Below are 17,857 nucleotides of genomic sequence, written 5' to 3'. Positions count from 1 at the left end.
CATGGAATAAGAACATATTGTGATGTATAGTGCAACTCGTGTCAATGCCAGAGTCAGTAGTAAAGTCACTGTTGGGTGCAAGAGAAATACAGAAGTTGATCTTTAGAGAAACGGCGTCTACGGATTTAATCTAAGATTAACATATTTTCACCTCTATTTGCATTACATTTTTACGCATCATCAACTTAGTTTGAAGCCAATATAATAGACAACCATAAAGTTATAATTAACAAAAGGAAACCAAAATCAAAATCTGAATTAAAAATATTGCTGTTTTAAATTGGGTCTGTCCAAAAGGGGAAGGAAAAAAAAAAAAAGTTAGCCTGAACTAGAAGCCAAAAAACCAGATATGCTGGATACCAAGGTTAATGTGTTCTATTTCTGTAACCAGGCCTGCAGTGCCTGTTTCTTCAGCAGCTAGAGCCCTCACCCACTATAGGTCTGAACTACATTCAAATTGCAACAGAGAAGAGAGAAGTACCCCCTCTCAAAACCCAAATTCTATTTTGTATATGAGAAATTCAAACTCAATGTAAGAATATTATGATTATTTTATTGTCAATTCTGGCAATAATTTTTTTTTAAATCATGGAACATACCACAATAATATACAAAAACAAAAAATTTCAAAAGGAACTTAAATAAGGTGACAGCATTTAGTAGCATTTGTACATAGTAATTATAAAAGGCATAACATTGCAAAAAGGTATACAAATCAGAAAAAACAAACAAAACACAATAAAAATAGCCCAGTGTTTTTAAGCATGTTATGCTATCTCTTGAATTTTCTTTTCCTCCCTAGTCTCTGACTGGGCTTGGATGAATACTGGTGTTTGAAGTCTATGAAACAGTCTTTAGCTTCAGATATGGGTGTGAAGGATTTGATGGGAGAGGAGCTGACACAGAAGTCAGATGCTGAACAGCTTCCGCTTCCAACATCTTCAGCCATTGCTGAAGGGTCTGCAAGGCCACTAGCCATAGATAAACAGAAAAGGTATCATATTTAAAGTCATATTAGTCTTTTAAAGGCAGACTAAATAGTTCCGAACCTACCGGTTGCTTTGGATCGTAATATCAGATGGTCCGGCTTCATAATCATCTAGAAAAAAAATGTTTTAGATACATTAATAACTTGCATGCAGATGCACAATGGTATTACATTGTTAAGATCACAATATTACATTGTTAAGATGCACAGTGGTATTTCATTGTTAAGATCACAATATGAACTTTGAACCTTCTCTGAGAGTTATCAAACACAATATTTGTTCGTTTCCTAATTTGATGTGAATAAAAGATAACAGACATCCCAGGAGAATTGTACATACCTATATGCCCCTTTTCTGTCTGATCCAGGGCGGCCAGTAAGCCATTTCCCTTTAAGGAGAAGAATTAAGAAGAAATAATACAAAAAAACCTAATGCTGTGTGCCTTAATAACAGAGAACTATAACCGGCATTCAGCTTTAAGCCCCCACAATGGCATGTGTTGTCCAAAAACATCTGGCCACATTCACAGTTAAGACAAGGTTTTTCTTTACCCACCCTTTGCAAATTTCCATAGGCTCATATATACACATTTTAAATACCACCATATGATCTTACAATAAAACAGAAGGGCACTGATGATATCTCATTCAGGGTTTACCTGATTGGGTCTGAGTGTTTTCTGCTGAAGGCACTGGGGAACATGTTGAGTGTACTTGTCACGGGAGAAAAACTTAAAACACAAGTAGCATTTCTCTTGCTCCTCTGATCTGTTGAAGAACCATCAAAGCCTGATTTAATATTTATTAAGACACAATGCTAATCCATAGTCTTAGGACTATGGTGCCTACTTACTTCTCAGATCTTGGCGAGGCCTCACCCATCGCTATTCTTCCTGTCCTCTTCCGTAGCGCTGGCACTACATACACAGCAAAATCATGGTCATGCAGAAATCATGTACAAAACCACTGCAATAAATCAAACATCTGAAGTGCAAATCCAGCGAATGTGTGGTGGAGTGTGCTTGGCTCGCTTTACTGCTGACCTCGCTGCTTGTGCAGCTCTGTGGTGCCGTCGCAGTAGGCTGCGTGCATCTCAATCTTGTTGCGGGTGAAGAAGCAACAGCACATGGGGCATGCCACCGTCTGGCTCAGAGGAGAATGTGGCTCCCTCTGCTCCTCCTCCTCCTCACCCTGCTCCTGCTCCATCCTTTCCTCATCTATGGCAGGGGGAGTCCCTTCTTCATCCACCTCCATGACCTCACTGTCTGCCCGTGACTGTGGCTAAAAGATAATGGTGAGACAGGGTTAAGAGAGAAAAAAAGACAGAAAAAAATATTGCCTTGCTTGAAAATTTGTGTCCAGTTTATACTATAATGGTTTTGTACACATGAATGTAGACATACTTATTTGGATAATTTGGAAACCTTACTGACAGATGTACCTGCACAGGACTGGTCACCATCAGATCTGGTGTACTGTCTTTACTCAGCTGAGTTTCTGTGTTCAGAGAGATGGGTGAGGGCAGAGAAGCACTTCAGCATGCCAAACACAAGAGTCTTATGGCAGACCACTCTAGCCTTATGGGCACAAGGGAGTTGGAATGATTATAGATCTAAAAGTGCAATGGCAATCTACTAAACCCTACAATGCTCCATTAAGTATGAACCACTGAAGTAAATGCACACTGGATTGGCCTGGCCCTGTTCATACCTGGACACACAGTGTTCGCAACATCACACTGTTCATGTTGACCTTCTTCATATTCATCACGCTGCTGTATCGGAGAACAGTCCCGATGACTAGATTTCCTAAAACTGCAAAAGCAGCTTTTATAAATAGAGCTTTAAGGAAACTGGCACCATTTAGTTTTATTTCAAGCCAATGGTGTGTTGAGTAAACTTACATCTAGGAGCCTTAAAATCACCTATCTGATTAAGAATTTCATTAGTGAAACTGTAGCTTATCTTTCTAAAAGTTTCAAATTCTGGACACCATTTTACCTGGAAGATTTGAGTGCATCCATGGACTCCTGTTGCCCAAACAGCAAAGATTTTTGCTGTGAAATGGAGAAAAAAACAAAACAAAAAAACTCACAATTATTGCTAAAGAAGAATTCATATGTTGTAATATGTGAGGAGTGCAAAAAAGGTGTGTGTGTCTCTGTGTGTGTAAGGGTAACCTTCTCTACTCTACTGACAGATATGGAACAGAAGAGGTTTTAGAGTGCCTCCTTGTGGCAACAACAACAACATACACAAATAAGATTTGAATAAAGTAAGTCAAATGGAAATCCACTTCAAAAGATGTCACAAAAAGTGGCATGCGGCAATGCCACACTGCTTCTGCAGACAGAACATGCAACAGGAAGCCCAGGGGTTCCTCTGCAGTGAACAGCACGCACCGTCAGCTCCTCCTGTGCCTCAGGAGACGACACCACCACATACGGTTCGCCCTGTCCATTCCTTGTTCTTTCATCCGGACCTGCCTGGGACTCCGCCCTCTCTTCCCCTGCCTCCTCCGCCTTCTTTTGCTCTTCCTGTTGCTGTTGTTCTGGTTCTTCGTCATTTTCTTCGTCATCCTCGCCCATAAGACGAGGGGCTCTATGACGCTTAAATCTTCTGCCGAATGACCTTTCCAGTGGGCAAGGACACACCTGCACCCAGAACACCAGCACCAAGGCTTGGAGATTTTTTTCTTTTAGGAATTCAAGCATTAAATGTGTAAACAAAAACCCAAACTTAAGCAGCTTTAATCATGAACGCTACATGCTTTATGTAGTAAAGGTTTATTTTCAGCAGTACCTCAAAGATTTCTAAGACCATTACAACAGTGATTTATTAATCCATATAATACATTAAGCAACAGGCATCAACTAAATTCCAGAAGGAATCCTTCTTTCACATTAGCTGTGGGTTTTCTACTAGGCGTAACTCACCGGAAGACCCCAATCCACTTTGCGTAGGAGTCCTCGCTGGGCTGTTTTCAGGCTCTTTTCATACACCTCCAACTGGCTGAGAATGACACTGGTGTAATCATCTGGGTTTTGGCCCTTGGGGCAGAACGGAACACCCCAGTAATATGACACAAGGCCTTCGCCATTTCCCTCCGTGAATTGAGAATCACACGCAGAGGTATCTTGGATGCCCCACTTTCTAGGAACTTCTGGTTGGTCGGACTCTGCTGGGTAAGCAGTCTTGGGGATGATTTTCCTTTGAAGTACATCCTGAGAGTTGGACTCTTGATTGGAATGGCTCAGTGTGTGGATGGTGGTGGTGGTAGTAGTAGTAGTGGTGGTGGTGGCGGCAGCACGGAGAGAGCAGCAGGGCTGTGTAGGGAAGAGGCTCAGGTGGCGAGCACGTGAAACAGACTCTTGGTGGAATACAGGGCTTTGAACAGCCACCTGGAAAATACAGTAAAACACTCAAGACAAGCAGATGCACATACACTTGCATGTTGAATGTTTTTACACCCCAGGGAAAGGAGCTTTAAAACAGTGCACTGAAAAACATGTGAACAAAAAAAAAAAAAATGTATACTTTCTCTTCCTCTTCCTCTTCATCTGACAAGTGTAGAAGCATGTGACTGGTGAACTCCTTAAAAGTCTCTTCAGCCAATGGCGTTTTCTCTGATTTTGCTGATTTCTCTGCAATGGCCAAAGACAACAAAGCTCTGTTAGTACTCAGCACTGATGATTCAGGCTCACCCTTCACCCAACATCACATGATTTCTAACTTCAAATAATATTAAAAAGTTTACAATTTTACGTAAAGAAAAAGCAAATACATTGCTGAGGTTTAATGTTGATAAAATATCACATGCTTTCAGTGTATGGCATATCAAACTTTGACAGCTGAAAGCAGAAGCTCGTTTGTATGGAACCATCGCACAGGGAACCTAATAACTTGTCAGGCCCTGTCGGCAGGAACCAGTGTCACTCTGCGTGGTGCCATAGACTGCAGCACACTGCTCAGTTCTGCAGCCTCAGTGGAAACACCACGTGTGCACACACAGCCTAGTCAAAAGAGAAAAATATATAGTAGTGTAAATTTACAAAGCATTATGGTAGCAGGTAAGGTCCTACCAAACACAGAGGTTAAGCTGGTTCCGTGAGTATATTCATCCTTCATCTGATTTGGCTCGAGAGGTTCCTGTTAGAGGAGACGTTAGAAATTGTTTTGAATTAAACTGTTACATTTTTCAATTACAGTAAGCCTTGCAGTATATTAAACATACAATATTGCATCCCTAACCCCAATTCATAGACTAGTTTGAAAGATTTTGACCAAAATAGATTGCTGGATTATTTCCATATTTAAGGTGTACACAGTTTCAGTGTGACAAAGGCCAAAATGATGATTAACTAATGATTTTTTAGGCCATCTCATACTAGGAAAAGAAGTATGAGAAGTACTCATAAGTAACATTTCTACAAATATTTAAAAGACGTTAAAGTTATCAAATTACAATCGAATCACAATTTACAACTATAGTCTTAATTACATATGCAAAAGTGACAGCTAATGATGCCACTGTAAACAAAAAAATATGACCAGCGCTTACAGGTATTACAACAGCACAAACCTGTTTCAGACAGATGTCCCCGCCACCATCTTCCCCATCAGGCACTGTAACGCGGTTTAACGGCTGAGCTTTTCTGCAGAGTGAAAGGCGTTTTGGGCAATCCGTTCTCTCAGAAAGTAGATTTTTATGGCTTGAAGATTTCTGAAAGTTTTCTTCTTCATTTGGTGAACATACACTGTCTGTAAAACTGTCACCGTCTTTGATACCAGACAATTCAGTGCCTCCTTTAGGATCTGTCTTTGCAAAGACAGGGCTTTTGAGTGGGCTTTGTGGCAGGTCAAGCTGGAAGCTGCTGGTTAAGTTGGTAGAGCAGTCATGTGTACTCTGGGCATTCTGTGAGGCTCTCAGCACATCCTGGCCCAGTCGGACACTGCATTGCCGAAGGAAGGCAGGTGAACACCGAAGCTGAGAATTGTTCTGGGAAGGCTTCTGTTCTGGAGAGCCCGCATCAAGGACTTCATCCTTCCACTGTGAGGAGGGATATTAATGTTGTTTAGAAAACACCGATGCTACCACTGAAAAGCCACTTCCCTGCCACACTCATCATGCAGAAAACCAAACCAAACAAACAACATTATTCAAGTAAAGAACAATTAAAAGCACTACTGAAACCCTTTTTAGTCTGATGCCAGTGTTATGGTCAATAAACGTTAAATAAGATATGCAGAACTTATAAATAAATGCAGGAAAAGTCAATTTCATGCAGAGAAACACACTTGAGAAGATGTAGAAGGCACCGAGGGCAGAGAGGGGGACAGAGGTGGGAGCTGAGACAAGGTCCTCTGTGACAGGTCAGGCATGGGCGGCAGTGGGCTGACCTCTTGCATACTGTCTACGCTGCTCACTGCTACAGCAACAGCATCACCACTGTTTGCACTGTGCATCTCATTCTTGTTGGGGAAAGAAAGCTTGCGCCTCAAAGGTCCCATCACAATGTGTGGGTCTTGACAAGGCTTTGGTGTAAGGCTGATTGGCTCCGAGTCTCCTTCTGTATCTTGGCATTGGCTGACCTATAATCAGCGTTGCATAGTAAGAAATACATGTAACAATATTACATATTCAGCACACCAAAACAAATTAAGGGTCCTAACTATTCCATTACAGTTACAGAAAAAGCCAGTTACATCACTGGTATGTTTTTAAATTATAGTGATTACCAAAAAGATTACATTACAATTTAACATGGATTGCTTGTTAATCTTTTTCTTCTATAAACTCCCTAAACCAAGCGCTATACTGTTTCTAACTGAAATACTGTCCTCTAATGAGTGCATGATCACCTGCTGTGAAAGAGTGATATTAAGATGTCTATTCCAACAAGATATATTCCAAACACAGATTTGGTACAAAGAGCTTTGTTTTCACCAATGACAAAACATTCTATACCTATCTAGGATGTTTACACTGGTGGACCAAATTTGACAGGGTTGTAGAGATTGAACATTCTGCAGCAAAGTGCCTTCTCACCAATGCCAGACTGCTGGGGAAGGGAAATGTTAATATTGACAACTTTTACACATCTACCAAGGTGTTAATGAATCTGCAATGAGAAATCCAACAGCTCATTGGAGCTTGCTGATATCCATACTACCTGACATGGTAGGGGAGTGTTCTGAAACTCTTTGGCAGTTAACGAGTTAAAGCAATCCAAATTAAAGTAATCCTACATTACATAAATAATGTAATCCATTGGATTAGGCTAAAAATACAATTTTAATAAGTAATTAATCAGAAATCTGTAACGGAATACATTTTTAAAGTAAGCCTGCAAACCCTACCTGTATCATTAGAAAACCAGCTTTACTAAATATGTGTAATCAAAGACGCTAGAATCAATACGAAACAGAACAAGGCAGGACTAGTTTTTTGTATAGTCAGTCACATCTCAAACCAGATATTTGGTCAGTTAAAGTTCTATTTGAGCCAGATTTATACAAATGATGTAACATATTTGAAAAGTGCATAAAACTGACTTTAACACTTTGTCCTGCTGTCTAAACATAGCCTTACATAGATATTTAACCTTACATGAAGACTTTCCGCAATGGCTTTTTTCATGTCGTCATCCTCCAGCTGTTGTCTGTGAGCAGCAGTGTTTGCCTCTTGTTTACTGAGTCTCATAGCCAGGTCCAGCATTTCTTCCTCTGTCATATCTTGTTGCACACAAACGTCATTTCATACATGATCACTGTTTATTTCCTTTAATATTCATGAAAAGATCGCCAACGTCCGTTTAGTTTATGCGTCCGTTTAGTTTACTTCTTATGCGCCCAACGTCTTCTGTCATAATTAGATGTCTTTGCAAAAGATATTCTGACATTGCCCTGTCAGTGGTGGCCGTATCACTTACCTTGTATCTGTACTTTGTTTCCCCTCTCTCGCCAACGAGCGGCCCTTGGTGACAGCTTGATGGCACAGTCTTCTTCCTGTTGAAGTTCAGCTCGTTATTACAACACGAACAACAACAACAATAAAATGAAAACATACGTTTTAAGATGCATTTTGAGTTCTAACCTAAATACATGTAGGATTAGTTGGATTTCACTGACTTCGGAGAAGTTAGCTAGCTGACTAGCACGTACCTCCTCGTTTTCGGAATCAGAGATGACCAATGCATCCTCATTATTATCTGTGCGGCGAACTTTTCTCTGTCTTTCATTTTGAGCTGTGGTTCGTTTCCTCCGAGGCATACTGCGAGAACGGCTCGCCAACTAGCTGCCTAGCTAACAAGCTAGCTCGCTAGTTTACATTCACAGACGTGCCTAGTTAGCAAACGCTGGCTAGTTAGCTGTTAAGAGATGAGCCTACGAGACAACCTAAAAGCTACGCGGAAATTCTAGCCAAGGTGCATTAGCTAAGCTGCTAGCTATATTATTTTCATATGCACCGCACCTATCTAAAATTATGGTGTTGATTATCTAGCTAAATTAGCTAGCTAACTAGCTAACTGCTATCAGAACAGACCTGGCGGATATCAGGGAGTGCACGAGCTACCCCGAGCTCAAAACATCTACAACTCGCGCGAGACCGATGGGAAAGAGTTTAACAACATCCGCGCGTAAAATGTTTTAGCTTGCAAGCAATCACACCCACAAATCAGATAAAGTCGTAAAATAATGTATTATTTGTTTTACAGTACGCAAACATTTTTGCTCTACATCAAATATATTAAAGCACAGGTAAATGGACAGGTTGATTACATAGAAATAGCGAACTGACAAAATACATTTTCCTGAAGTGAACAAGCTACGTTAGACAGACGGTTAACTAATCAGACAATGAAACAAAATAAGTTACGATTAGTCGCTGTCTGAACAAGCAACTAGCTAGTTTCGTAGTTAGCACTTAGGCGTGACAAGTCTTTACCAGGTGATTCTTCTGTTTAAAACAAACAGCTAGGTAGCACGATGTGCCCTAGGTTTCATTTCAAAACTACGGAAAGTGGGGGTTTATGCAATGAAACGTGTTCACTCTAGGGCTGCAACTTGGGACTCTCAGTTCGTTCAGTACAGCCTGCTGGTTGAAACGGTACTCGTGTCTGCGCCTGAGCGCACCGCCTTCTGCAAACATGGCGTCCGAAGAACCGAATGGAGATTTTCCATATTTACCTTCGGGGACAGCGGAGGGTAAGCGCACACGTTCGATCGTCCGCAAGAAATTACGCTGAGCTCCAGGCACTACATATACCAAAGTAAAATGTAAACTAGCTAAAGGAAATGTAGGCCAAACGTTCTGGTGTTGCTAGCTAACCAACCGTCTATCCACAACAAAAACCTAGCTAGCGTTAGCACATTGGCAGCAATGTTCCTGTAGCTGCAGGATGCTAATGCTAACACTAGCTGGTCTCATCGAGATTGTGTATCCCAAGGTCGATTTGTGGCTGTGAAGAGGGCATCTAACTGAACGAGCTAGCTACCTGTCCTAACTGACTAAGCTAAGCCTCACTGATTTAACGCTGAAATTCTGCCTCTAACCGCTACCTCTGCATACTACAAGGCAAAACGGGCTTTTGTTTTCACTAATGTGAAATGTACCTCATATCCAGGTATATTGAGCTTCACAAGTAGCGAGCTGACCTGCTAAATATTTTTTTTCTCTTTACAGTTAACCGAATGATCCAGGAACATGGCGACATGTTTTCAGACTCGCAGTGTAAAGTGTGCAGTGCTGTCCTAATTTCAGAATCTCAAAAACTAGCTCATTACCAGGTTAGTTGGCTTTGTGTATTTGTTGAGAGTAGCTAGCCAGCTAGCTAACTACTCTGAACGTGGAAATACGTCGCTAAATACAATGTGTATCCACCACATTAACGCATCTTCTCCAACTTTGTAGCTAACATTGTTATATAATTATGATGCGATTTCGCTTATTACAGAGCAAAAAGCATGCAAATAAAGTACGACGATATATGACCGTCCACGGAAATGATGAGCCCATTGCCAAGAGATTTAAAGCGTCGTCAGATTATTCTGTAAGTAAGATACTAGCAATTAAACAGGGCGTCAAAGTTTAAGACGCCACCTGTATGATTCTGTTCATGTTTAGCCTGCATCTTATTTATTGCAGACTAGTGAGGTCAGTCAAGACGACAAATACAAAGCTTGCCACGTCTGCAACATGACTTTCTCCTCTGCAGTAGTGGCAGAGTCCCACTACCAAGGCAAGGTTCATGCCAAGAATCTTAGGTTAAAAAACATTGGTCCACATACACAAGGTATGCCATTCCCCTTGGTTTGACTCCTGTAAAGTAGATGAATCATAATGCAATAATTTTTGCTTAGTATGTTTCATTGTGTATTATTAGGTTATTGCTTGCTTTATGTGATATATGCAAAACAGTCAGCCATGGTTTCTTGGTGTGTGAAATTTTTTTAAACTTTTTTTTTTTTCTTTTTGGCACTTATGACAGCTTTACCTCAGCCCAAAGCTCAGGCGAAGAGGGAGGATGGGCAGGCTGCAGGAGAACAGGATCCCGCAGACCAAGACCCTAACCGCTTCTGCTCCATCTGCCAAGCCTCTTTCAATAACCCTCTGATGGCCCAGCAGCACTATGTTGGCAAGAAGCACAGAAAACAGTTGACTAAGCAGAAACTCATGGAGACCTATGGGCCTTCTCCTGCCCCAGGTGAGAAAGTAACACAGCTGTTGTGTATGTGAGATTTTTTTTTTTCTTCTGGTATTTATTTATTTATTTTTTAAAAATTAATTCATTCTGTGCATGATATTGCTCAGATACAACAGAAATGATCATTAACATCTTCCCATAAGCCTCTACAGTAAAGGGCTATCCGTGCACTGTGTGCAATCTTGAGCTCAATTCAGTGGAACAATACCAGGCTCATATCAGCGGCTCTAAACACAAGAATCAGTAAGTATTGCATCAGTTCTCATCCACATAGACGATCTTGATGATGTCATGTCTGTCTCAGAATTGTGCTGTTTCTGATGGCATATTCCATTCCTTTGTCAGTGTTAAACTCAAGAGAGGGGACAACTCACTTGTCAGCCCCTCAGAGAATGACCAGCCAGAGTACCAGTATGGCTCTAACCAAGAGGAGCCAGCACAAGAGGACTGGGGCAGTTTTAAGCAGGACTATGAGTGAGGGGATTCTTTTAGCTGTCACTGCCCTTTCGCGCATTTGGGGCAAGCTGCTTGTGTTGAGGCGCACACAGCGTCTGGTCTGCGCACCTCCTAATGCCAGCTTCTGCTCTTCCCAGCTCCTCTTTCTGTTTGGTGTATCTTTCTCACTCGGGCATAGGCGAGTGGTGACATCTAACCTCCATACTGTATTCATCCTGTTGAAACATGAAGGAAGGCAAAACACATTAACGGAGTGCTGTTTTTTTCCACATATAGGGCATTTGTACCATGTCTCTCATTTCATTGCAGTTTAAGTAATTCAGTCTGTAATTTCACAATATATTACATTAATAGAGCAACACTACATAGGTTCCTGGTTCTATTTAGTCCAAGTTTGTATTTTAGTTCGAAATTTTGTTTACATAGATTTGTTTTCTGACTTTTTTTCTGAAAGGATTGTCAATATGAGTGACATTTTGGAGTAATTTCAGGAGCGATGTTTGTTGCTATAAATGTATGTTTTTAGTTAAATACAGGTCATGATTGTTTTATATTTTAATTTTCATGGCTGAATTGTATTTAATGTGAATTCATTACACCAGTTACTTCATTTGGCCATTGGAGGGCAGTAGGAATCATTTTAAAATTCTGCATTTCTGTTTTCGTGTTTCACCATTGCACCTGCCTGGCTAAGAAACCATGATGGCACATCAACCTGATGTTAAAGAAGGAACCATTTTGCGCTGGGTGACGTTTACATCTGTCTGCTAAATTATATTTTGTCGGACATGATTCAAATTGACTAATTCTCCCTGTTGAGCAGCATGGTCTATTTTCGGTGACTACGGCCTCGCCACCTGCCAGTAAGCAAAATGCTTAAACAGATCACTGCACTTGGACATATTTAAAGTAAATATTAGAGTATGGGTGCCCAGCTAAATCCTATTAATTAACCCTATAAAAACGCGCACACAAAAAACATGGAAAAAAACTTCAGATGTAGAATGTGCAATGTCAGTAATATGAGTTTATAAGAACCTAATCTTAAGCATAAATTGTGAGAGTCGCATTGTCTTAAATTCCAGCTCTAAACTGTTGTAATGCCTGCATTGACCAATCATGCAATAACCTTTTGAATTAAAGAATACAATGGGGGATTCCTGGGGACAGATCTAGTAAGACTTACTTTTGGTATGACTTTATTAATGCTGAAGTGCATTACTGTAGGCCCCAAGTTAGTAGTTGTTGCTGACTAAAATGCTTAAGCCAACTAGAAGGGTAATTGCATAATGAACAGTTGGGTATTGAATGTCATTTGAAATCATTAGATGTAGCAACTAATTACATCAGCTGTTGCGTATTTTTTATGAAACGTGTGTGTAGTCTTGGCAGTCGATCCATTACAAAATGACAGTTTTTTAATTTTTGCTATTGCACACTCCAGCAAATGATAAAAGCAAAATTATAGTCATGAAACTGTTACACTGTAAAATGGAGTCATGTATAGCAAGTTGAATACTTAATTTCAGTATTGTTCTTTTTGCTGAGCTCTCAAAGCTGTTTTTTTTTTGTTTTGTTTTTTTCACAACTTATGAAGTATACTCATAAAATATTGGTGCTTTAAAGCAGTGTAAAAATAGAAATGCTGAAATGTGGTCTACTGACTTAACCTAATTAGTAGCATAGTAGCTTTTGTGATGTGAATGATTCATTTCTTTTTTTAAACTAGACAATGTGGGCCTCAATTATACACATTGATTTTCATTTAGTAAAGTTTTTTTTTTTTTGGCGGGGTGGGGGGTTATTTATTATAAAATGTTTGTTAGGTTATGAAAGACATACTTATCTGAAAATGCTTGTTAGGAAACTAGATCAAATATGTGACTGGCAGTTTTTTCTTGTCATTCCAGTTTTACCTACTGTCCTCTAGATGGCGCCCTTATCATATACTCTTTACCATATATTGGCCATATTGTATATTGCTCAAGTTGCTGCGGTGGTATTGCAGAAACATGGCTTTTCAAACTTAGAGTGCTGCACATAAAAGGTCACTGCCGTTGAAAATATGAAACCCATTTAGAATCATTACCATGAAGCTTACCTTGCATTTGACACTGAACTGGTAATAAACACTTGTGTCTAAATGCTTATTAAATTGACCAGCTCCCCAGCTAGATAGCAATGCCGTCATTATTAATTTGTTTATGTTTTTCCCTATTCTACGGCCCACTGGTACATTCCTTTTAAGCAATAAAGGTGAATGAGGCCTAGTTTTGGCATAGGTGGTCTTCCATTCATAAAAAAAACGGGAAGTAGGTGGAGTGTTCACTGTTTTCATTGATAAGATCTATTTACTCAGTGAGGGGAGGCGTCCCAGGCCCCTCCATTCACAGTGCATGAGGCACGCTGCCCCCTCTGCTGAGGCGCCATGGTGTATAAACAGCCCTGCTCCATATGCAGACGGCACACAGATTCCTCCTGTGTGCCTCCAACCAGCCAAATGCACTCTCATTAGTTTTTCCATAAGCATGCATGTTCGCTGCTGAGAGATTAGCCTTGTTGAGTAGCTCTCTCCAGTGACTTGTCATGATTGAAAAAAATCGTTAACTGACTACAGAGGCCATAAGTTGCTCCAAATGTAGAGGTTTAATGTGCTCCTGAATATAGTCTCACACAATCCCTGTTCTTACTTTATTCATATTGGAAAAATGATTTAGGTAGCTCCTCAGTTGAAAATGCAACTTTAATAAAATAACAGAAATATTATAGTAATAGTACAGTAACTTGAATACTGTCATATATGTTTTGCTGCTATTCATCCAATAGTAAATTTTCTATAGGTCTTCATGAAATGACTAATATCTAGGAATAATTTTGCTGCTGACCCATTGTTGCCATGATAACTGAGGAAACCTGTTGTTAACATATAATTTAGTAAGATACATAAAATAAAATTTGTACAGTAGGTAAATAGGATGTGTACAGGAGGCAATCAATATTTAATAATAGGCTAGCGTTTAATTTAAACTTTTGTTGTTTTGTATTAAATAATTTGCCTTTTTTTTTGCCAATAGCATTTTGCCAGGTTTAATAACACTCATAATAAATGACTCTTGGTTCCTGGCACACTTATTTTGATTCAGACTCCTCTTATGCATCGTGCCCTCACTTCTGGATCTCCACTTGGGCAATTGATTAAGCTGTTTACTAAACACATGTTTGGTCCATGTCCTTTTTGTTTGTTTACTCTCCTGCTAGATGTCCTATCTGGAGTGAACTCACTATACAAAACCTTTACTCCAACACCATTTTGAAAAATGTTGCTTTTTTTCTGTGAGGGTACATAATTCTTAGATTGGAGCATATACAAAAAAGTTCTGTTGTGTGCAGTTTTTTTTTTTTTTTTTATACTTTTCCTTCCATGTTTATGTGGAAGTTTCCCTTAAATGGCATCGCTAATTCAGTGATTATATTCTTAGCCACATGGTCCGATTGAGTGCAGACCTAATGTAAACAGTCTTATAGGAAACAAGGATGTTCCACACAAGCTTCTATTATAACTGACTGGCTGCGCCATGAAAAGCATGGGGTCCTATATGCGCAAGCCTGCATTATCCTTCAGTACACAATGAGCGAGAAACTGGAGATATGATAGGAAGTGGGAGAAGAGCATTCGCTGTTTTCCTTTGGACAGATTCTGGGAAGGAGACATTCTTAAGTCAATGCCTCAAAGCCTATGTGAACACAGACCAAATGGGAATCACAGGTGGTAAGATTGGGCCACATGGAAATGAACTGACTGAGCTCATTGTCATTTGCAGCTGTACCAGTTTAATAGTCTTTTCACTGTTGGATGCTTGAAAATGAATTTCAGGTTGTCAGTAACCAGAAAAGCCTCTAGATTTATTTAATGATGTAATTTACATAGCTGATTAACTAACTTTGCTTTGAACAGCATTAAAAGTCAGCGTTAACTCAAGTATGTGTGCAGAGACAGTACAATAGATGTAAATTATAGTTTCCTTGGGTGGGATGAATAAATGTTTAACCTTGGGGATTTCCATGAAATATGTTTCTGTCACCAAACTGTCTAGAAAGTTCCCTTTTCAGAGTCTCATTAGATATGCAAGGGTATCAAAAGAACAACACAGCTGTTTGTCCATGTTTTCCTCTGTGGCTGTGCTAGCCATGATTCTGCCTCCAAAAGGAACAAACCTTTCTCTTGAGGTTTTGCAATATCTTTGAAAAACCTATCCTTCAAAAACAAACACGCTGTGGCCTGCATGTTCAGTTTCAGATTAAACATATGTGTCCTCTAAAGTGTTATTCTAAGATTTAACATTGCCAAACCTTTTTTTTTTGGGGGGGGGGGGGGGGGGGTTGTTTGGCGGCGGTTGCAGCAATCCTGTTTCATAACCCAAATCGGATGTTGGGCTGACCTAATCCAACAAGCATGGGGAAGAACTTCGAACCAGAGATAAGGGAAGGTCAAACGCTTGTTTGCCTGGTGGCCGAGGTCTACTTCACCCTGTCGATGAAACCACAGGAACTGCCAGCAGTGGGCTGGGGGAACAGGGAGTAAAAGGAGCCCATTTCTGAATGGACTGTGCCATTCTTTCAACTAGGTGCATGGAATGATGTGGCAGAGACAGAAGAGTGGCATTGTACCGCGGGAAACTAATGTTATTACATGAATGCTAGTGTTCCACAGGTGGTTGGACAATCATGTATCCAATGCAAATTCAATTACCGTGTAAGTGTAAGGCCTTTTGTTGCTTTATGAAGCAGCTTGTGAAGTGTACATTGAGGATACAAGCTCAAAAGCAGGATTCAATAAGTAAAATTGCTTTTTTTTTTTTATATTCAAGATTTGACTTCAGTTCAGCACAAACAACCATCCAAGTATATCTCCCAACTTCCTTTGCCCCAAATCACTGGAACTAAATGAGCCTTGAAAAGCATGCTAGTTCCATACAGCACTTAAGTTAATCTAATCATACCCTTGTAAGAAGAGTTGTGCACTCAAACTGCCTTGTCTAGTAGCCCTTGAATTGTCTTGTCATGTATTGCATTGTATTGTATTCTACTGTATCTCTCAGTCTAGGTTTCAGCACTGGTGGTATCTCAGTTTAGGGGTATTTTTGGACTCTAACCTGTTTGTGCTAGAAAAGGATACTTTTCTGAGTAGACAACAAAAGCACTTTTGTAAGTCGCTCTGGATAAGGGTATCTGCTAAATGCCATAGATGCAAATGCACTAGTTCCTAGAGTTCATTTAATATTTCTTATAATCAAATCATGCATTGCATGGCTCCCATAATATGCCAGTATATATGTCTGCATAACTCTCAACTGGGGACTCGCCCACTCTGAGGGCAGAAAGAAAACCTCATGCTCTGCATTTCCTGAGAGCTCCGAGTCCAGTGCAGGTGGCTATAGGGTTCAGATTACTCCCGTTTCCCTACCAGAGCAAACCCTGCCACAATCTGAAAATTCCTACAGATTACATCTAATTCTTCTGACAGATGGACACACTTAATCTGCAGCAGTCAAACTGGGAGTAAGTGCTACAACCTGTGAACGTGCAGTTTGGACAGCCACCTGTCAGGACCTCTGTCACATGATACGCAAAGCACCACAACCAGACTTTTAAAGAAAAACAAGTTCAGATTCTTTTTTGATTAGTTTAAATAAATAAAAATAAAAATAAAGCCATAAACAAGACCAAAAAGCCATGAAATATAAACAAATAAGGTTTGTTAAAGCAAATTGCTGGAAAATCATTTTCTGAATTCTTTAATGAATTTTCCAATATTAATTTAATTTAAGTTTTTACAGTATGGGGTTTGAGATTAATTTCATGTGTATTAAAACTCCCCCTAGTACTAGCTAACGCTTATAATATTTGAAACCCAACACATCTCTGATAACACACCAGGTTGCTTGAGAAGACACAATTTTTCAACTTTGCCCTGAAGAGGAAGTGTCTTACATACACTGCCAGCCAACAGATGGATATCATTTCCAGCATTTAAGTGTCCAAGGAAGTGGAATCATAGTGCTTCTCTGAGTGGCCTGCCAGACCAGACAACAGGTGAACGGTTACGGTTGGACGGCAAATATCACTGATATTCTAACCTATTGCACTTTCCCAGAGAGGGGCTCCCCCGTGGACACCCATTATTGCATTACAGAACCCTTTCCCTGTGCTTTGATCCACTGAATGTGAAGCAGATCTGTGGCTGTGGCATGAACAGGGGAGCTAATGAAAGCAGGCTGACTAGGAGAAGGGCATAGAGAGAGCTGGTCCTACCGCAGTTTGGGACAATAACCTTCTTTCAGGGTGCTGGCAGAATCTGCTAGGTACTTGCACTACAGCTGCGTGAGTGGTCCAGCACCTTCAGTTGGCTTATTTGCCATTTGGCATAGCACAGTGAGTTAAGGATGACTAAGAAAACACTGATTTGAGCTTAAGGTTGGGTTAAGGGTCACTTGTATATGTAAGTGCAATGGCATATCTGGCATATATATATATATATATATATATATATATATATATATATATATATATATATATATATATATATATATATATATATATATATATATATATATACGGCAGCGAAGGAACTGAGAAAGTAACAGATGACTGTTTAGATAAGCCTATAGCTAACTGCATGATGTTATTATGAAATGGTTCAGAATTCA

The 17,857-nt window shown here is 40.0% G+C and overlaps 2 protein-coding genes and 1 non-coding gene across 5 annotated transcripts; 1 reads left to right on the top strand and 2 right to left on the bottom strand.

Moving 5' to 3' along the window:
• Window positions 1-553: 553 nt before the first annotated feature.
• On the bottom strand, window positions 554-8,553 carry uimc1 (ubiquitin interaction motif containing 1). 3 transcript variants are annotated; one of them, XM_035527040.1, is made up of 18 exons: window positions 8,152-8,553; window positions 7,920-7,995; window positions 7,598-7,722; window positions 6,286-6,579; window positions 5,570-6,037; window positions 5,070-5,136; window positions 4,525-4,631; window positions 3,924-4,388; window positions 3,390-3,641; window positions 2,989-3,044; window positions 2,699-2,796; window positions 2,430-2,485; window positions 2,032-2,269; window positions 1,842-1,905; window positions 1,648-1,756; window positions 1,329-1,377; window positions 1,054-1,099; window positions 554-971 (listed from the first exon to the last, which is right to left on the bottom strand). In XM_035527040.1, the coding sequence occupies exons 1-18, from the start codon at window positions 8,257-8,259 to the stop codon at window positions 773-775; spliced, it is 2,877 nt and encodes a 958-aa protein (XP_035382933.1). In that variant the 5' UTR covers window positions 8,260-8,553; the 3' UTR covers window positions 554-772. The 3 variants fall into 3 exon arrangements, with proteins under 3 accessions (XP_035382933.1, XP_035382932.1, XP_035382934.1); XM_035527039.1 differs by having other exon boundaries at window positions 2,699-2,802; window positions 8,152-8,552; XM_035527041.1 differs by lacking the exons at window positions 7,598-7,722; window positions 7,920-7,995; window positions 8,152-8,553 and adding an exon at window positions 6,956-7,591 and having other exon boundaries at window positions 2,699-2,802.
• On the bottom strand, window positions 4,856-4,985 carry LOC113571317. The gene has a single exon (XR_003409991.1).
• A 506-nt stretch (window positions 8,554-9,059) lies between the features above and the next one.
• Window positions 9,060-13,420, top strand: znf346 (zinc finger protein 346). The gene is made up of 7 exons (XM_027000090.2): window positions 9,060-9,195; window positions 9,674-9,777; window positions 9,945-10,040; window positions 10,136-10,283; window positions 10,479-10,694; window positions 10,838-10,937; window positions 11,040-13,420. The coding sequence occupies exons 1-7, from the start codon at window positions 9,138-9,140 to the stop codon at window positions 11,170-11,172; spliced, it is 855 nt and encodes a 284-aa protein (XP_026855891.2). The 5' UTR covers window positions 9,060-9,137; the 3' UTR covers window positions 11,173-13,420.
• The last annotated feature ends 4,437 nt before the right edge of the window (window positions 13,421-17,857 follow it).

Source organism: Electrophorus electricus, chromosome 6 (assembly GCF_013358815.1).
Source record: "Electrophorus electricus isolate fEleEle1 chromosome 6, fEleEle1.pri, whole genome shotgun sequence".
Lineage (NCBI taxonomy): Eukaryota > Metazoa > Chordata > Actinopteri > Gymnotiformes > Gymnotidae > Electrophorus > Electrophorus electricus.
This window is presented reverse-complemented; position numbering and strand designations above follow the sequence as displayed.